The sequence below is a fragment of the Leuresthes tenuis genome, unplaced genomic scaffold (assembly GCF_036924035.1).
Source record: "Leuresthes tenuis unplaced genomic scaffold, fLeuTen1.0.hap1 SCAF_3, whole genome shotgun sequence".
In the NCBI taxonomy this organism is placed as follows: Eukaryota; Metazoa; Chordata; class Actinopteri; order Atheriniformes; family Atherinopsidae; genus Leuresthes; species Leuresthes tenuis.
In genome coordinates this window covers 23291135-23310340 of record NW_027325357.1, presented here as the reverse complement: position 1 = coordinate 23310340, position 19206 = coordinate 23291135, and the positions used below count along the sequence as shown (strand labels likewise).

The 19206-nt window shown below is 41.0% G+C and overlaps 2 protein-coding genes across 3 annotated transcripts; one reads left to right on the top strand and one right to left on the bottom strand.

The window, feature by feature from the left end:
• Positions 1-124: 124 nt before the first annotated feature.
• wdr1 (WD repeat domain 1) lies at positions 125-10366 on the bottom strand. Its single transcript, XM_072382647.1, has 15 exons — positions 10230-10366; positions 8791-8912; positions 8162-8252; positions 7921-8068; positions 7446-7626; positions 5469-5546; positions 5035-5115; positions 4462-4695; positions 3175-3267; positions 2244-2395; positions 2070-2157; positions 1857-1967; positions 1468-1641; positions 1227-1371; positions 125-941 (listed from the first exon to the last, which is right to left on the bottom strand). Exons 1-15 carry the CDS (start codon positions 10243-10245, stop codon positions 835-837), a joined length of 1821 nt encoding a protein of 606 aa, XP_072238748.1. The 5' UTR covers positions 10246-10366; the 3' UTR covers positions 125-834.
• A 1795-nt stretch (positions 10367-12161) lies between these two features.
• idh3b (isocitrate dehydrogenase (NAD(+)) 3 non-catalytic subunit beta) lies at positions 12162-19199 on the top strand. Of its 2 annotated transcripts, none has more exons than XM_072382646.1 (11): positions 12162-12252; positions 13593-13757; positions 14064-14184; positions 14298-14358; positions 14458-14590; positions 15157-15290; positions 15587-15689; positions 15794-15940; positions 16112-16206; positions 16335-16395; positions 18651-19199. In XM_072382646.1, exons 1-11 carry the CDS (start codon positions 12211-12213, stop codon positions 18726-18728), a joined length of 1140 nt encoding a protein of 379 aa, XP_072238747.1. In that variant the 5' UTR covers positions 12162-12210; the 3' UTR covers positions 18729-19199. The 2 variants fall into 2 exon arrangements, with proteins under 2 accessions (XP_072238747.1, XP_072238746.1); XM_072382645.1 differs by lacking the exon at positions 18651-19199 and adding an exon at positions 17233-18284.
• Positions 19200-19206: the final 7 nt, after the last annotated feature.

The following is a 19206-nucleotide window of genomic DNA, read 5'->3' as shown; positions in this document are numbered from 1 at the left end:
CATTGATGTAACAATGTTCAAAGATCAGTCCAGGGGTATCAATTACATCACAGCCAATGACTGGTAAACCTCTGCGGTTCAGCGTGTTTAACTTGCAGTGTTTGACAAGTAAGATTAGCGCATGTAAGGGTGAACGCATACATTTTTTATTATTGATGAACCACTTCCACTTTGGAAGCTCTTACATAAAGACATGAGGAAGACAAAAAAAATAAAAATTAAGATGAGCAAAACAACACACAGCAACAACACAGGACTTCTAACTGAACAGACAGCATTTTGATTGTATTCTTTGTTCTTTTAGTTCCTATTATTGCTCCCCAGTTCAACAGGTAGAGAGGTGAATCACAAGAAGTATGAAACTTACAAAGCCAAAAGGCAAAAAGGAAAACCTTGAAAATAAAAAGTGACACGCAAATGCAGCTGGGACCAGTAACTGCTCATTTCAGGAATGTAACCAAAAAGGTTTCATTTCTTTCAAACATCATTCTACTTGATTTAAGAAAAAGAAAAGAAAAAAAAAAAGCTTTCAGATCCTCTAAGCTAGGATGCATTGTCCCCAGAGTCACCTATGGAATGATGAGCTTACAAATACATTTCTGGGTCCACGGAGAGGTGTAAAAGCACTCATGGTTACGTTGTCTGCGTACACTCGAGTTAATTGCATTAAAACCGATTATTCTGTGGAAGCGATTTCCAAACTCAACCCTTTACAAGTCAGATGTTTACAGACAGCACAGAACACCGTTCCAAAGTACAGTTTAGAAAGAGAAAAGAAAAGCTTGAAGTCTACAGTAGTCCTTGTCCCTGGAGGTGTAATTGTTTGCGGGCAGCTCAGTATGTAATTGTCCACAGCTTGACGCTGGCGTCGTGGGAGGTGGTGACAAGAGTGTGTTCATCTATCCAGGCCAGCCCGCTCACATGATGTAGACGGTGAGAGTCTGCAGACGAAAGAACAAGGAAGTTCAAAATACTGATGACTCAATACGGGAAAAAAAAAAAAATAAAAAAAGTGGTGAACACAGGAACCCTCAGACTATTAGTTAAATATTTAACTGAATACTCTTAAGCCTGTGATAATTCTGCAACTGTCGTCTGCATTTGCCACTTATCAGGATTCATGCACACAAACATTTTTTTTTTTTTTAAATAAAGAATAAATAAAAATGTTTAAAAGAAATATGCGATATGTGAAGTGATTGTACAGAAGAACTTGTTTGGCCGACCTGGAATTTTGATCCTCTGATCAGCGTCACCAACTGTCCACACATACACCATCATGTCCATTCCGCCAGTCGCAAAGTGCTCATTATCAGGTGACCAGGCCAACGCCACTGGTTTGGCATGATGTCCGTAAAACTCATTTTTGACCTGGAGAACACGAGAAAAAGATGCGATAATTAAAAAGAACAGCTCCCATCGACTGTCGGAAATGGTAATTAATCCACCGGGAAGGCACATTTTTACCGAGTATCCATCTGCCACATTGAAGGCTGTGGTGACCTTCTTCTCGTCGATGACGGCCAGATAAGCTCCATTATCAGAATAAGCCATGTCTGTGATGGGCCCTTTGGCCTCAAGAGTTTTCCCCTCATCCTTCAGTGTGTTACCCTGAATTGAGTAGAGGTGGACTTTCCCATCCTGAGAAGATAAAGCAAATGCATATCAAATTCAACAACATCAAGATGTGACGATGGGTGCGATGCATGTAGTCTGCGACAGTAACTAATTAGATTCTTCTACAGAAGGATATGCAGATGGAATTTTGTGTTCCCTGAACTTGGAAGCAGTTGCCAAAGTAGTCACTAGCTGGAATCACGTTTAGCAGAATAATCAGCACTCGGACATCCACTTACTGCTCCTCCCACTGCAGCAGTAGTGCCACCAGGATGGATGACTCCAACCTCTGGTTCATAGTCGAGGCTGTCCAATGTGAAGATTCTCTTCTTATCCTTCAACAAGACAATCTACGAAAAGTAACGAAGAGAACTCATCAATGGGTGAGCAATCATGTGATGTAAAAAAAAAATAAATAAATAAAAAAACACTGAAAATACATTAGCCATTACCTGCCCAATGCAGACAGCCAGTGACAGCCCTCCTACTGCTGCTGACACACTCTTAGGCTGGAAATCCATCTTCACCACATCAGAGGCACTGAGAACCAGCAGCACGAGTGTCAAAATAATCCACACTAGGTTAACATCAGCCATGATCCATGCAGCAACGGGTAACAAACCTACCTGTACTCCTTCTTGTTGAGGTCTATGTAGCGCAGCGTATCGTCCATGCTGCAGGTCACCAGCTCATTGGCTTCGTCAGTCACCATCTTGCTCACCTGGTTGCTGTGGCCCTTACCCGAGAAGCAGTCGTTTTCTCCGGTTTCTGCATCCCAGTAATGTGAGGCAGACGTTAAGGAAAAAAGCGGTCGAGGGAACACGGGTGTATCTATTGCCAAATATTCAGCACCTGGAAAATTTTGTGGTTTCTACTCAACAACTTGGTTTTGTGGTTTCCAAACAAAGCTGGTTGTCACCATTGCTTGAAATTAACACAAGATAGACCTGATATAGCAACAATTTTTGCCACATAAGGACCTGCAATTAGTCCAAAAGCCCCATGGGCAGGACAAACACCACTGTCAAGTGACAAGTTTTTAAGCTACAATTTTGAAGAATAATCACAAAAAACATAGAATTCCTGGAGACCTCTCTTGATTTTTCCTTCTACAAAAGGAGGCCACCGGTTTTGTTCCGTCTTTTTCATCCAAGTTCTGTTTTATCACAGCCTTTACTGCCACCTACTGACAACATTTTGCAAGTTTAAGCACAACTCTTAACTGAAACGGGCCAACTTGCTTCTCTGATGCTTGAGGAAATGTGCAGAGAGATTTAAACGGTGATTGTTGTTTGAACCTGAATACATGACAGAGGAGCTTGGTTTGATGGCGACGAAGCTTGATATGCACAGTCACAGGACTTTTTAACAGTTGGAACATTTGGACCACTGAACACTATTCTAGGATAAGTGATAAGGGCACTAATTAAACAATTTTGTCTCCCCTTGGTAAGAGCCAAGTGATTCCAATTACTAAATCAATTGACAGTTTCAGATAGAGAATAAAAACACCCGTAGACCATGGAGTCACCTTAATAGCTACAAATAATGGAAAAGGATATTGATGTGTCCATCATGACTCCCCGAGTAGATGTACGTCCGCCCATCACTTTTGTGAACGGTCAGACACTGGATGGATTTGCTGTGACCCTGTCGGATGAACAAGTGCATGTTTTAAAAACATAACATATTCAACAGCGCTGTACAATGTTACCCTCCACCTGTAGAGGCCTTTGAACAACTTTAATTCAACTTAAACCCATGTGACAGTTTTGGATAGTTCTACATTTTCTGTCCCACTATTGCTGCAATTGACAGTATATCATACAATTAAATGCATCAACTGTTGTATAGAGCTGGGTCAGCCCGCAGAGTGCAACAGCTTAAGTAGATGTAAATCTCTCCATGTCCAGAACTGGAAACATTTTCACTGCATTAATTAATTTGCAGAACAACAGTTAGCATGGACACGTGCACATGGAGCTACGGTTACAGCCTAATTGAGCCATTTAATTGGACCACTGTCCTCATCCTTGTACACGTGCACAGGAGCAGAAGAGTGACTCACTGAAGTATTTCCAACATCTCAATGCTGTGGACTGAAAACATTCTAGATATTCTGACATTTCACTGCGCAGAGGTCGACTTTAAGCAACTTCAACAATGATTCTGTCTGATGGCAAAACGCAGAATATGAAAATCTGGATATAATTACAGCAAAGAGACAGCCTGGAAATGCTTTAAGCAACGGCAAGTTGACAAGTAATCTGAAAAGGCTGCTTTTTCTGACACGATTAGTGAAAAACAGAAAGATACACGAATTCACTGTAGGTTAAATTAACACTTTAACACAAAAAAAAAAACTGTATCAATGAGTTCAAACTGCCGCCACTTCCCTCTGATCTGACAAGTGTGCCAAGGTGTGGACATGCTTGTGTTCTATGACTGCTATGATGTCATTTGTGAATCGCGTTTTATTTCTCTCCTGTACTGATTTGCTGTGCGTTTTCCTCTGCCTGCGGTTTTCACTTGCTTGCCTTAACTTTACAGCTGCTTCTTATGTTTTACTAAATGAACAAGGGAGAAATTTCCAGGTCATTTACAAACTAACTGAGAATTTTAAGATTCTACCTTCAACTACACTGGCAAACCAACGTGTATTTGTACATTTGGGTAAACGGTTAAAAACCTCTCTGCAAGTGTCAGTAGTTAATCATTGCAGGGCAAGAAGTTGAAAGTAGCTTTCCTCTTAGAGAGGTGGGGGATAATGTGAACATGTACGCAGGGTTTTATTCCTTCCAAGATCTCTACTGATAGCTAAAACGAGCATCATTAAACTCTGACCTTGACTGTACGTATGGGTCGGTCGGGATTGTTCTTGTCCAGGTAGTTGATGTATCCTGACAGAGAAATGCTGAGGAGGTGGTCCTTCTGCCACAGGCAGCCCAGCTGCTGGTCTGTCACATCAGAGCCCATGTTGAAGGTTGTGACGGCCGTACCTGCGCCAACATCCCACAGCTTCACAGTCTTGTCTCCTGAGGCGGAGATCAGCTGGGAACTGTCAGGGCTCCAGCTGACCTGCAGGATAAGAAGCACAGGGAATCAAAGAAAAACATACACAGGTAAGAGGAGTGGGGGGTGTTTTCAGGGAACATAATGCCTGATTTGAATAGGGAAATAAGCCTTTTTTAGGTTTCAAACAAACTAACCTGAGTGTATGCAAACTGATTGTAGCTAGCTCAGACAAAAGCTACACATGTGACCTATTTACTGCAAGTTAGCTGACATCTAGCTTAAGAGAGGATTGGTTCACCAAGATAAGCTTAAAAAGAACACTACCATAACTGCTGCATTACACCCCCCCCCCCCCCCCCCCCCACCACCACCCATTATTTTATTTCTTCCATAAACATTTACCGCATAGATGCCTCCTTTGTGGGCCTTCTCACCACCGAGTGTTCCAACGCGCTCACCAGTTGTTCCATCAAAGACAAATATCTGGAGATTATCAAAAAGACAAGAAAATTCATTGCACAAAATCAGGGATTTGTGAGAGTAACTTTTCTATACAAGTCTGCATCAGTTTAATATTCGAGTTCAAATTGTGAATCTTAAATAATTTATGATCAAATGAGGCTCAATTTTACACAACTTTATTAGTAAATCATGAGCACGATTCGACTCATAACTTCATTAGTTATGCATTAGACTGTTGACAACAGCTGTTCTGCCTAAAGACTTTTCCTAATTAGTAAGATATTGTTCTGTGTGTAACATACAGATTAAATTGGCCATCTGTTTATCAGCTTACCTCCATTTCATACAATCACACACGGTAATCAAACACCTACCTGACCATCAGCGCCAGCAGTGACAAATAGACTTCCATCCGGAGAGAAACGTACACAGTTCACAAACTGGCTGTGGTCCTGTGGTCGTCACCAGGGGAGACAGAAGGGGAGAAAAACTGGTGAGAGATCAGTCATAAAGAAATTCATCTGAACATTAATTTGTCCATAGCTTTCAACAGCTGTACACAAAAAGGATATTTGAGCATTCTGATAAGAATAAAACAATCAGTTTTCCCCAGTTTTGCCTCCTTGTACTGTTGACCAGTTAAAAATAGATTCTAAAACCTTTTTGCTTGTATCCAAAGATCCCCGACTGGCCACGCTCCTTCCTACGTCTACCTTTGTAACTCCTCACATTCATGCTCAGGCTCTCAGATCAGCCGTTGCTCACAGAGCAAGGATGGAGACAGAGGGTGACCATCGTTCCCTGCGAAGTGCACGAGCTACCCTTGGACAGTCTTAAAACGCTTTTCTTTTCACGATGGCTTCTGAATAGAGTTTATTCTCGCGTTAGCCGCTAGTTATTTCTGGGCGATGTTTTTCCACACAATAAAACCGGAGAACTTCTTGAGAATGAAGACAGCTCGGAGCAGACTTTCCCCACAGCTGCTGTTCACACATGCATTTCACAGCAGGAGAATCTGTGCTGGATTTAAAAAAAACATTTTAAAAAAGAAAAAGAAAGAAAGAAAAGGGCAGCATCTGTTTGGAGTGCAGAGTTCACGATGCAAAATGCTCACAGTGGAAATGTTTTGTTTACAGCATGTCAAAAGTGGCGGATGAGACCATCTTCCTGTTGCTTTAATACCCACTTTTGTTTGTTTTCCCCTCCTCCACATTGAGCGAATGGACAGCAACGTGCAGGACAGAAAACAAAAATCAGCACAGACATTTAAGCCCTACAGAATATCTGCTCCTGTATTCACACGCTAGCCGAGTTACTGGAGCTCTTACTGTGCTGTTGGCTGGGATTAAAAAAAGAAAAAAGAAAAAAGTATCTTCGTGCTTTCACAGGTAGCTCCAACAGAACATCAATAGAAAATTTAAAGACTGCATTGCAAAAGCAGCTTTAGTCATGACAGACAAAGTCGGTTCTTCCTCGTTTGGTACGATAAATGCTGACTAAAAAATAAATGAATAAATGAAAAATAAAGATTGATAAGACAGATAAAGTCGGAGGGGGTATTTATAGATGAATATGCATGCATAACCTCTTTATTTCTGTAGAAATAAATAAATAAATGGTGAGCTGGAGTTCACTGAAAATACAGAAAGACCAGGCATACACAGCATGAGTGGCCTCGGGCATTAAAAGTACTTTTCATGCTGCCGTCTGAAAAAACAACATAATCACCGATAAGAAAATAACTGGGGGGGGGGGGGCGGTCACTGAAGCCCTAATTAACTGCACATTCCAGCTATAATTAGATATAAAAGAATGTGATTACACACACAAAAAAAAACTGAAACATTTGCTTTTACTTTCAATATGGAGCATTTGTAATGTAGAACATTTTACACGGACCCATAAACTCTTACACACAACTTATTCTGCTCAAAAACGTGTTGCACATTTCAAGAGGCAACAGCTCGCTTTAGGACTGTGGCTCACAGACGCTTCAAGAATTTATGGAGGAAGTAGGTTATATAACGTGGAAAAAAGAAAACAAGACAACGCTGTCATAAGCCACCAGGGCGTGACAGATTTGAGAGGACCAAAGGGTATTAAGAAGGCCTTTAGCTGAAAGTCAGAGACGCACGTAAAGGCAGGGCAATGCCTACATTCCCTGAAGGCTAATATGTTGTTACCTAGGAGAGCACAAGTCAGAAATGGTATTCAACATACATCAGTCTGGTCAGTGGGGTTCGCTCCAGGGTGCCCGAAGCAACCAACCCCATACACTTTGTTGAAAAACAAATATTCCTTATATTAAGCTGCACAAATGACCGAGGGAGGAAAGAAAGAAACTAACTCACCCGTATTGTGAATTTGAACTTGAAGGGAGGTCCCTCAAAGAAAGAGCCACAGGTGTCATCACTGGCAGTGGCGAGGCGGTAAGGGCGTTTCTGTCTGATGTCTACACTGTTGATTAATTTTGCATGGCCAGAAACCTCTCCCACTGATGAGCCAGAGTCCCACAAGAACACTGCACCAAACCTGTCATGAGACAAACACTCCGCTGTTCCAGTCTGAGGGTGGCTTGAGGACTTATTCTTACTTTAAGAATGGCACAATATCAAGGCAGTCGGCGACATCTTTATAAATAACCATGAGCATTTTGACGAAAAAACCTGAAGCAAATGATGCAATTGGGTATAGAGTTAACCAGACTGACCGCTCGCAGTAAGTGGAGTTCCTCATTAGGCAGATTTATCACAGTTTAACGCAGTTCATCTTCATTTAACCATGACTTAATGAAACCCCTTCTAGAACAGAAACTTTGACACTCACTTCTCTCGTCCGTCCCCAACAACAGCAATCCTCTTGCTGTCCTCCGTCCACGCGATGTCCTTGACCTTCCCTGAAATGGGGGTGTACTCATACTTGAGCATGTGCTCCTTCTGGGTGGTGTCCCAGATTCGGATCTTTCCCGATGCATCTAAAGAGTCGAAAAAGGATTCATTTCACAAAACTGCTGGCATTCCTGAGCTGGGCGTACATTTGGCGACACATGTTAAGTTATATCTTGTACCTCCAGATGCAATGTAGAATCCACTGGGGGCATACTTGGCCACAGTAACTGGATGAGCATGCTCGGTGTAAATATCTGCAATAGCTGGATTCTTTAAAAAGGCAAAATAAACACGAGATATCAGCATGTCTGTATTTCATAGAGGGCAAAAATGTAGTTTACTTAAATTCAATACATTGAGTTACATTTCCTTTCTTTTTTCCGGTTCTAATTTACTAATAAGATCACATAAAAAGGCCACAGCATTTTAGCTCGACACAGGTTTAGGTTTGTGCAGTAGACAATAACAATCTCTGTGTGAAATCCTGAGAAATGGACCCTGGAAACTGGCAAATGACAACATTTTCTGGTTCAAGAGATGGAGATCCTACTTTGACTGCTGTTGCACAGAGCTCAAAACACACCGATGTCACCCTAAGGAATAATACAGGCCGCACTTTATTTAGCTGTGCCAGTGCGCTGCAGTGACCGGGGCGCGCAAAGTGCTTAAATGAGTTTGATGCGCAATTTGAAAGTGTGGCACACAATGCTAAGGAAGTAAAGTTCGCTTCATTCGGCAAACGGCAATAATGAATAAGTAAACAAAATCAGCAGCATCTGTAGGAATCGCTGCACAGAAAAATAATTACTTCAATGTTCCTGATGATGACACACTTCCCGTTGGTGTAGAGGAAGTTGTTTCCTTTGGGATCGCCACCAATCACCTTTGCAACTCCCCTCTCCATCTGTGGGAGACTGGCGAATACATGCTCTAAAAATAAACCAAATAAAAAGTCACCATTAGACAAGTGTTGTAGAGAATCAAAAATCATTACCCTGAACTATTCCATGAGGCAGCACTTGCAGAGAGATAACTGCGATATGTGTATACAGAGAGGCTGAAAGAGTTTTCCTTGTGTTGTCCAGGATCAAAAGCTCATCTACAGTGTCAGACACAACATAAGAGTATGATGAGGTCATCTGCACCTGCTAACTCTTCATTTTGAGGACTTGACGGAGCTGCGTTCTCAGATGACCCCAGATACCTCACTTAAGCCCATCTTGATGGCTTTATTGGTTACAATTTTAGTCACATTTGGCACAAAAAATATAAATAAGTTATCTTTTTTTGTATATCCCCTTTTTACTGCAAAAAAGTGATTAAACAAAAATAGAGTCGAGAACAGAGGAGTTCACGTGGTCTAATAACAGCGTTAGAAAGTTTTTTCAAACGTTCAAATATGAAAGAATTTAAAATACGCATTATTTGCATAAATCGTAAAGACATAAACTAAATTTATTTTTTATGTTTTTAGTTGGACTAAAAAAGTTTTTTTTTTTTTTTTTTTTTAAAGATTACATATTACGGAAGCAAAAAAGTACCAAAACTTATCAAAAGGTATAATGTCTTGCATTTCAATGAAAGAGTGTTTGGTCACCGAATCAACGCACCTAAATATCGGTGAGACTTTAGGTTTCTTTAGCTATTAACATTTATTCATTCAGCCTCTTTCCGGTCCCATAAACCGTATATCGTAGCCGTATACTGCTGTCAATTGGCGATCATTCAACTTACTGCACATTGGTCAACTTATTGGACTTCCGCAAATCCTCAAAGGATTAAAAAAAAATAATAATAACTCTAAATCATTAGGAGGAGATTTTCCCTCAACTGCAAGAACTTGACGTTAGAAATGATGGGTGAAACCACCTCCCGGCTGTCTGACAGCCTGCTCTGTCTGGACATGTCAAAACAATGCGATGTAAGCGCAACTACTTCCTCTGAGTGACGTTAGCTCGGCTAGCTAACCCAGAGTTAAAAAGTACACCGGCTGCCCTCCCGGCCATTACATCTTCTCAACAAACTGCATTTGAGACACACAGCTCTGTGTTCAACTCGGCAGAACCGTCACCTTCGCGCAGATTTTATGTTTCATTCGCGGGATGAGGTGTCAAAAATCTCGCAGCGATGGGCGAGGCTAGCTAGCTGGGGACTACCTGGACAGCTAGCCGCCTAGTTTGGTGCAAAAACAAGAGATTCGCTGTTTATTTACACCCGGCTGCTGAGATTTAAAAGAGACAAACTTACTCAGTTCGTACGGCATTTTCCCTGCTGGCCTCTTGCCTATCGTTACAATTCCCAATGAATGAAACAGTGACTATAGAAACGCTCCTCTGCCTGTGTGCACTACCCTCCCTGATCACACAAACACGGAAGCGGGTGCAGCTCTCGCTCTGCCTGGCTTTGCCCATATATAGTAAACTCAGATACTACGCTGCAGCTGGCAGCCAGTAGTCGTGCGCTGGTGTATATGGGATATTTTTCACCTAAATATGGTCTTTCAGGCTCCTGGGTAATTATGTCGTCCCAGAGACCCATCAGTCAAAATGGCGAGGTGAAAGGTTAAATGCCACTCTCTGCTTCTTTCGTTAAGCTAATGTGTTTATTGTGTGTTTATTCACCTTTTCAGCGGGAATCCGTGTGCCTTTCGGACAACAAATAAATTACTATCAGAACGCACAAATGTTCTCACAATTCAAACAAAAAAAATGATCGACGTGGATCATGGACACATTTTAAGCACAAAGCTAAAAATCTACATTATCAATTAAATATTTACCCGAGAGCCCTAACTCGTGGCAACATTACACAGTTTCAATTAACTGTCTTTATCCCAGAAAAGCAATAACCAAATTGCCCAAAAAATTTAAATTCTGACTATAGCAAACAAGTATCCTGGACAAACCCACTCAACTACAGTCTCTAAATAGTATTTGTAAACTCCTAGATTATCCTGTGTGTCAGTGGAAAACATCACTACCCCAGAATAGGACTGGGAATCCCCCAAAACAGTTTAAGACAGGGTTATTTCAGTGAGTGGATCTAAAACAACAGAATTTAGGGGCAATATTGTGAATGATTTGTGTGGTGAGGCTGTGAGAATGTGTATCCACAGCATGTGTATATTTTGGGTCATCTGAGTTCAATTCAACAGCAACTCTGACACAATAAATCACTGGAAACCCTGTTATATTCAAGGGGCCCTGCCCTCCTTCATCTTGACTCCCCTGAAAGAACAATAGCCTAAACTTTGTTGAATTGCATTATGTGTTACATATCAAAATGTCTCAGCCCATATTCATTGTATTTTTTTTCTCAATGCCATTTACTTTCTATTTAAAAACTATAATGGCATTGAGCTGGAGCCAGCTTCTTCTACACACACTGTACCGAGAAAAATCCAATGTGCCTTCAGTGCATCCTGTAGATTTTAAAGAGTCCTTAACATTTTATATCTGTGTTTATTTTGTTGCCTGCTAGAATAGGTTTACACGCTTTAGTGTTCATAAAGCATTTTGTTTTAGCTGTTGTTCTCACACCCTCCTAATTGTTTCAATCTGTTGGCCATCTTATTGTCCAAAAGAAATGGAGTCGAAGGCAAATGGTCCATCTTCCTTTGATGTGTGCCCAACAAGCGGTTTGTTGTGCAATGTTGGGGGCGCCACAGAACGCACTGGAACATAACTTTGGCCTTGGTACCTTTGCAGAAACGTAACATGTGCAAAAATACCACAAAACACTGAATGAATGGGAAAACCCTACAGGTACAATTTTGCCATTTGACCTTTTTTGGTCAGGTTTTCTCAAAAATACTTACAGGCTAATTGTATTGACAGTTATTCTGTTATGGTTGGTTCTTTCCTGTTTTCTTTGTTTTTGGGATTCAGTTCAAGAAAGAAAAGATTCAAACCAGCTGTGATATCTATGATTGTGGCATGCAAGCTGACAATCCAGGTTTATGTGTTCGTGTTGGCTGCCCTCCAACTAGTAAGCTGAAATCTTATGAGGGAAGCTATTCGTTCAGTGGACGAGGGGAGAAATTGCATCCGGTTTCCTGCCATATAACCTCTAAAAGCTGATAGGTTAACTGTATGAGTCATCATACTTTAACGGTGTTTCCCCACTTTGGCTGTCGTACGGTATTTGTCTTGCAGGAGGCGCTATTGTCACCGCTGGCAACACTGCAGCACCACAGAAGAAGTAGTACAACTGCTGTATACTTTGAACAATGGCGGCCGCCTTGAGAGGAAGCTTAGTAACATTGGTCAAGGTGAGTACATACCTGATATTTACTGGCTAACTGGTTAATACATCGGTAGAGAATGAGCTGTTGAAATTATATACTGTCAGCCCAAACACTTCGTTGGTATCAGCCTTCAAAGAAACAGTATTTGTGGCAACTGTGTCTTAAGTTATTGCTAACCATGAGCCTCTCACTCATGAACGATGCAAGCATTAGTGGAGCGACTGGTGTAATAGTGAAGCGAATGGGGTTCGGGAAACCACAACTTAAGTGATTTTTGTTGCCAGTAAATCGACGTCAAGCAAGCTAACATCCCCAGGTGTTTAGTTTATCTTTAGGCTAGCATAAGTGGCTTAGCCTGCCCGCCTGTTGACCCTGATATGGTAAAACCTCTTTGCCGTTACTTAAGCTAACAGGCTTGAAAGGAGCATCCCCATCTTAACTCTGCACTTCGTGTTATTTCTGTGTCCAGGCAGGAATGACAGAAAGCAAGGGATTCTCATCTGATTGTGCAGCGTGTTTATTGTTGAGCACGTTTCCCCAAAATGACGTAATACAGCTGTTTCAAACTTTTGAGTTTTAAACATCTGTCTCAGATTTTAATTAAATTTATCCGAGCAAGACATGTGAATGGGCACAGCAGTACACAACAAGATACATACATGTACATGTTGTAAGGCTAAATTACAGAGACAACGGCATCCATTAAAAACTAAATGATATGCAAATCAGGTGCAAATCAGTTGTTGCTGGTCATCTTCATGCGCTTGCCTCCAAATTTTTTCCAACTTTGTTGAATTCATTCAGAATGAGTCATGACATGAATAAATGAACGAAACACAGGAGGGAATATTCAGGCTTTCCCGAGGAAAAAAAAAAACAAAAAACTGTGAATGTTAGTATTTCCACTGTCTGTTTAAAAAATTATATAATTTTTTTTTTATTTGTAAAATGTCAGGACCTGGTCGACACCTTTAATAACTTTCAACGAGTTATGGGTTGAAAAACTTTACTTTATTTTATTTTCATCTTTATGCCCAACATGTTAACATATTTTACACATGAGTGTTACAAAAAAAATGACTGCCAGGTATTTCAATCAACCCATCAGGTGCTTATAATCTATTGACATTTTTAGTAGTTTTACTGCTCAAGATAAACAGAGAGGGTCAAATTCTTGACTAAGTCAGAGCGCAGTTTAAAGTTTTTCAAGTGTTTTTTATTATTTTTATAATTTTATTTTTTTGTTTTTTAAATGAATCCTTGATGGCCGTAACCATCAAGTGAAATTTCAAAGAATAAGTTCGTATTTGCTTGTGATATACCATAGCATGACTTGTAATTGTGTGTTTGTAACCATCTTTCAGGGCCTTGGTGGCCCCCGGTGGCAGCAGCTGGCCTCTCGACCACTGAGCCTGTCTGCTGGTCTCTGTAGCTCAGATACCCGCGCTGATACTATCTTCAAGGTCACAATGGTTCCTGGGGATGGAGTGGGACCCGAGCTGATGACTGCTGTTAAGGAAGTCTTTAAGGTACACTGTTAAAGGACGGTGGTGGAATAATTTCTGCCCCCTTCTCAAGTTCTCCAGCACGTTTACAAAACACGCAGTATGCAATACATCTGGGTCAGTGATGATACAGAGAAATAGTGGGAACTACTTCCTCCCATACGCTGCTTATTCTTGGCTTTTTCATTTTTGTTTTTATTTTTTTTTTTAAATTCACAGACAATTTTGAAAAAAAAACAGAAGCATCTTCTGCCGCTAGCTGGCAGAGGAAATTAGGATTTTATGGATGTCTTTCATCCTTTCATTTTTATTTTTTTTTTCGGTCTGAAGGCAGGTGATGTTCCCGTTGAGTTTGAGGAGTTCCATCTGAGTGAAGTGCAGAACATGGCCAGTGAGGAGAAAATGGAGCAAGTGTTGAACTCAATGAAGACCAACAGAGTGGCCCTCAAAGGTAGATGTATTTCTTCTTTTATCATTCACTTTCATTAGATAAAAAACAAATGTGACTTGAGGAAAAATGCAGTATATTGTGTTGCAATAAATTAATGTTTTTGTGTTCTCTAGGAAAGATTCATGCACCCATGGAGTTCAAAGGAGAGCTGGCTTCTTTTGAGATGAAACTAAGGTAAATATCTTTTTTTTTTTTAAGAATGGAAAAAAACAATTAATTGTTTGTTTGTCTGTGGCGCTCTAAACTGACCCTACATCCCTGCTTCTTCACCAGGCGTAAACTGGACCTATTTGCTAATGTGGTTCATGTGAACAGCCTGCCAGGCTACAGCACTCGGCACAACAACCTGGACCTGGTCATTATCCGTGAGCAGACTGAAGGGGAGTACAGCGCTCTGGAGCACGAGGTAAAGAAAACCTGTCTTACTTGCTCCTCATGAAGGTCAGTTTATACACATTGTGGGGGGTAGTCCTTATTTACTAAATCAAAGGTGTTTTGTTGTCTTCTTGCTACTTGAGTTTTCTGAAAAATGGTGAACTTGTTGTTATCTTCATTATAATGTATCGTGAGTAATGAGTGAAACATAAGCTAAACATAACTGCTTGCTACAGGACCGCAGCTCTGGTGTAACAAAACCTTTGCCTTTAAGTTCATGCCACTCAGATCTGTTTGTGTGTTACTGAGAGGTGCTGTAAGAGCATCGCGAGCTCGTAGCCGTTCAAGATCTGTCAAGCTTTCATTTGAGCTGCTTCTCCTTCAGAGAAAAAGTGACCAGAACATATTACTTGTGATGATTCCTCAGCTGTCTGTGACTTTAAAAGGCTTTAAAAAAAAAAAAAAAAAAGTTTCATGAAACATAATCCAACGGAGAACAAAAATGCGGTTTCTATATTTTTGTCATTTGTTTTTCTTTAGCTGTGCTCAGATTAAGAGAGCCACTATAAAACTGTGTACCACCTTCTCTCTGTGTAGAGTGTGACGGGTGTGGTCGAATGCTTGAAGATCATCACCAGAGACAAGTCGCGGCGCATCGCCAAGTTTGCCTTTGACTACGCCACCAAAAAGGGAAGAAACAAGGTCACTGCCGTTCACAAAGCCAACATCATGTAAGAGCGTTTCTGACAAGGTCTCCTCTTTGTTTTGCATGGAATTTAATTAAAAGAAAGAATACTTAATTTATCCCAAAGAGAAATCATATTTGCAGAAGAAAATAGCTCAGTATAAATCACAACTAAATGCACACAATACTAGAGCACTGCTGCGACCGCTTGGTGCGGCGTCTTCTAATTTGCCCTTCACTTATTTTTGGAAAAATATTCTAAAATGAATTCCGTGTTAATTTGGGTCATGATTTGCACCGCAGTTACGGCAACAATTGTTTCCATCCGCTGTCTCATTTCAGGAAATTGGGTGATGGCCTGTTTCTGCAGAGCTGTGCGGAGGTGGCACAGCTGTACCCCAAAATCAAATACGAGAACATTATCATCGATAACTGTTGCATGCAGGTATTTGCGTCCCTCCGAGCTTTTATTTATTTAATTTGGTTGGTGAAATAAACTGTGTTACTTTCTTCTCTAAACCTGTCATTGCATTTATTTCCTTGCTGCAGCTGGTCCAAAACCCATACCAGTTTGACGTACTGGTGATGCCTAACCTGTACGGAAACATCATCGATAACCTGGCTGCGGGACTGGTTGGAGGAGCAGGAGTTGTTCCAGGGGAAAGCTACAGTGCCGAATATGCTGTTTTTGAGACTGTGAGTTGAGTTATTCATTCTTTCTTAGAAGAAAATGGGGGGAAATTTGTTTTGACAGCTGCAGAAAATTGCATTATTTATACTGCTAGCTGTTTGTTAGTCTCCCCCCCCCCCCTTTTTTTTTTTTTTAAATGTTTTTACTGCAGCTCTTTAATCCCTGTTTTCTTTTAGGGTGCACGTCATCCTTTTGCACAAGCTGTAGGAAGGAACATTGCCAACCCCACAGCCATGCTGCTCAGTGCTGCTAACATGCTACGGCACCTCAAGTGAGTCCGTTTCTGAAGCCTTGTATCTATCGCGTGTTCCGCCATGACCCTCAAGGTTTTGAAAAGAACCCAAAGTGAATTTGTGACAGTTCTGGACACCTTTTGATCGTCTACGTGTTGTGTTTCAGCCTGGAGTATCACTCCCAAATGGTGTCAGATGCTGTCAAGAGGGTCATCAAACAGGGAAAGGTAAATATATCTGTTGGCTTTACTTACTGGTGGATGCATGCATCGGATCTAACGGCAACCATCGTAACCTAAACATGCCAGAAACACTAACAATATTAACACCGAACAGAATAGATTTAACCAAAAAATCTGACGCTCCTGCAGAATATCTGAAGCCAATAGAACTTGTGTTTCTTAATTAAAATGCTTGGTTGGTTGGTTTTGCAGGTCAATAATTGCTGTTCTAAACACACAGTGTGTCGTAATGTTGCAGGCACTTCAGAAAATGAATCCTTTGAAGTGAGCAGCCGTGGGCAGCCAACCTCGGAGTTCTCACTGTAATCAGTCAAACAGAAACAACGGTGCCAGCACATGAGCTGTGATGTTAGCAGTTGTTGACCTACAAATCCCAGCTTTTTACAACCCGCACACCCCGCTGCAGCGTGTTGGAGAGCCTTTGATGTACTAGATGTGAAACCTGCTCATGTCTTTGCTGCATTTCTCGTCCTGCTTCATTTTGTCCTTCTTCTAAATGTTCATGTCATTTACATCTATCATCATGAACCCTCCCCCTCCTTTTTACACTGGTTTGGACTGACATACACTGACTCAGACTTAATTGGGATGTTGGTCAACCTTTGTCTCCCACATGGCTGTTCACCTGATCATGTTTATTTGTATAATTATCTGTTTAAAGGAATACTGAAAAATGGCTGAAAGCTAAATTTCCCTGCACGCCACCCTTTTCCTCTCCTTTGAATCTATCCTCTCCTTGTACCTCATTATCCTGTCTGTGTGTGTGTGTATATACACACACATATATATATATATATGTGTGTGTGTTTGTGCACATCCCAGGTACGGACTCGAGACCTTGGCGGTTACTCTACCACTGGCGACTTTGTGCATGCAGTTGTGGAAAACCTGCGTCACCGGCCTATTCACTAAGATGTTTGGTCCCACTCCTCACTGACATTTCCTTCAGTCTGGACATTGATCTTAACATGAACTGAGTGCATGTTAAGAGTCATCTCCCCTCCTCCATGCTCAGCGACAGTTGTGCCACACAGCTTTGACATCAGTGGCATCCTCATGTTGATGGCCCATAGTGGGTTTTCTGACTGTCAGTGGAAGCAGCAAAGACTTGTTCCTTGCTGAAAAAGGAAGAAAAAAAGTACAGCTTATGACTTCCTCCACTCAAACACATCAGTCTTTTCCACAGTTATTGTCCAACACTTTTCATTTTCTTTTTCAGTTTATTTAAAAGTGATCATTTCACTCATTTTGGGCGATTATTATTATTTTTTTTTTGCTGTCACACATTAGAAACTGTATAGCAGGCAACAGTTACCAACAGTTTGACTTAACATGTGTACTTTTGCCTCAAAGACTGAATCTAAGTGTTAACTCAAAAAAAAGAACTGCAGAAAAAACTGCCACTGACATCTAATGCTGTAACATTTCTGACCTACAGCGTCTAACTTAAGTAACTGAAACGCATTTTTAGTGCAAACTTATCACTTGCAGCTTCATAAAGCTGAGTAGAGACTGAAAGTGGTCCGGTTGGTTACTGTGATGTATTACCCACATTTCTGGCATGGACTGTGATGCATCTTTCTGGTGTTTAACCAAAATAAATGTCCTAATGCTTCCAACGTGTTCTTAAGAGCCACAGAAATCATGCAAAGATAGACACGGTGTCCATAAAGCCAGTTCTGTGTAAAGCTAGCCTACCTTATATATGACTTACTCGTTGATTTGCTATTGACTTAGTTACCTCAGTTATTCGTGTTGCTCCATCAGAACTTCATCTGTCATGCTTTCTTTTTTTTTTTTTTTGAGCATTCCTCTGAAATGACCTTACATGTGATAACTTTTTCCAAAAATAAAGCTCTGTAATATATTATCAACTGTTTTTTCTTGTTTTGACCTTTAGCGCCATCAGAAAGCAGAGGTCTTTATGGGGGGGTGTTGTGCTGTGTCATGTTCTGTTCTGTCACGTCAGTCAGTTTGGCATTTTGAAATTGTATAATTAGAGTAAACATGGAAAACAACAACGTGTTCTTATCCCCCACATTAACATACTTTGAAGTACCTTCTCTGGTGTGCAGCTGCGAGTGGCAAATTTAAATTCCCAGGCTCGTGTTGAAAATAATGAAGTCATCCGTGTGTGCGGTTTTCAAAGGCTCTCTAACACGCGGGCCACGATACTGTATGTGGACATGTGTTGCAGCAGCTGTGCATACAGTAACACGCTGTCCTTATGTTTGCGACAGGTGCGCACTGGAGACCTGGGGGGCTATGCAACAAGCGATGAATTCACCCAGGCTGTCATTGCTAACCTGGCAGTCTGAGCTTTGTGACTGCAAATCTGTCAGCTGCTGAGACGCACACATCCCTTTCTTATTTACCTCCTGTCATACAGGCTGTGCACACACTCAACAATGTATTCCCAGCCTGAGTTTAAACACTTGTTCTCCTTATCCTACAGGAAAGTAACTGAGATGTTCACCAAATACTAAGTCTTTAAATCGGCACAAGATGGTTTCCTCGCAGTAACTGCCGCCCCCACCAAGCGTTCACATTTCTCCTGCATAGGTCCTGTAAAATTCTACTTAATTTAGCAGATTAAACAGCTGTCAAAACATGATGTATGTATATTCCATATTTATTAACTTTAAATTTTGCCATATTTCTGCTTAATTTGTGATGCAATGTGAAGTAAAAAAAAAAAAAAAGTCAGATGTAACAGCTCATGTGTGAAATCCTTGCATGACTTAATGGGAGACTAATGCAGTATTCAGTGTTATTAAAAGTTTATCGTGGCTGCCA

Coding starts and splice junctions, on each gene's coding strand:
- wdr1 (XM_072382647.1), bottom strand. Junction 7,627..7,920: donor GTTGGGGACGGACGAGAGAA/GTGAGTGTCAAA, acceptor GTCTCATGACAG/GTTTGGTGCAGTGTTCTTGT. Junction 1,642..1,856: donor CTGCTGCAGTGGGAGGAGCA/GTAAGTGGATGT, acceptor TTATCTTCTCAG/GATGGGAAAGTCCACCTCTA.
- idh3b (XM_072382645.1), top strand. CDS start 12,211: ATGGCGGCCGCCTTGAGAGGAAGCTTAGTAACATTGGTCAAG. Junction 15,690..15,793: donor TCGATAACTGTTGCATGCAG/GTATTTGCGTCC, acceptor TCCTTGCTGCAG/CTGGTCCAAAACCCATACCA. Junction 16,207..16,334: donor AACATGCTACGGCACCTCAA/GTGAGTCCGTTT, acceptor GTTGTGTTTCAG/CCTGGAGTATCACTCCCAAA.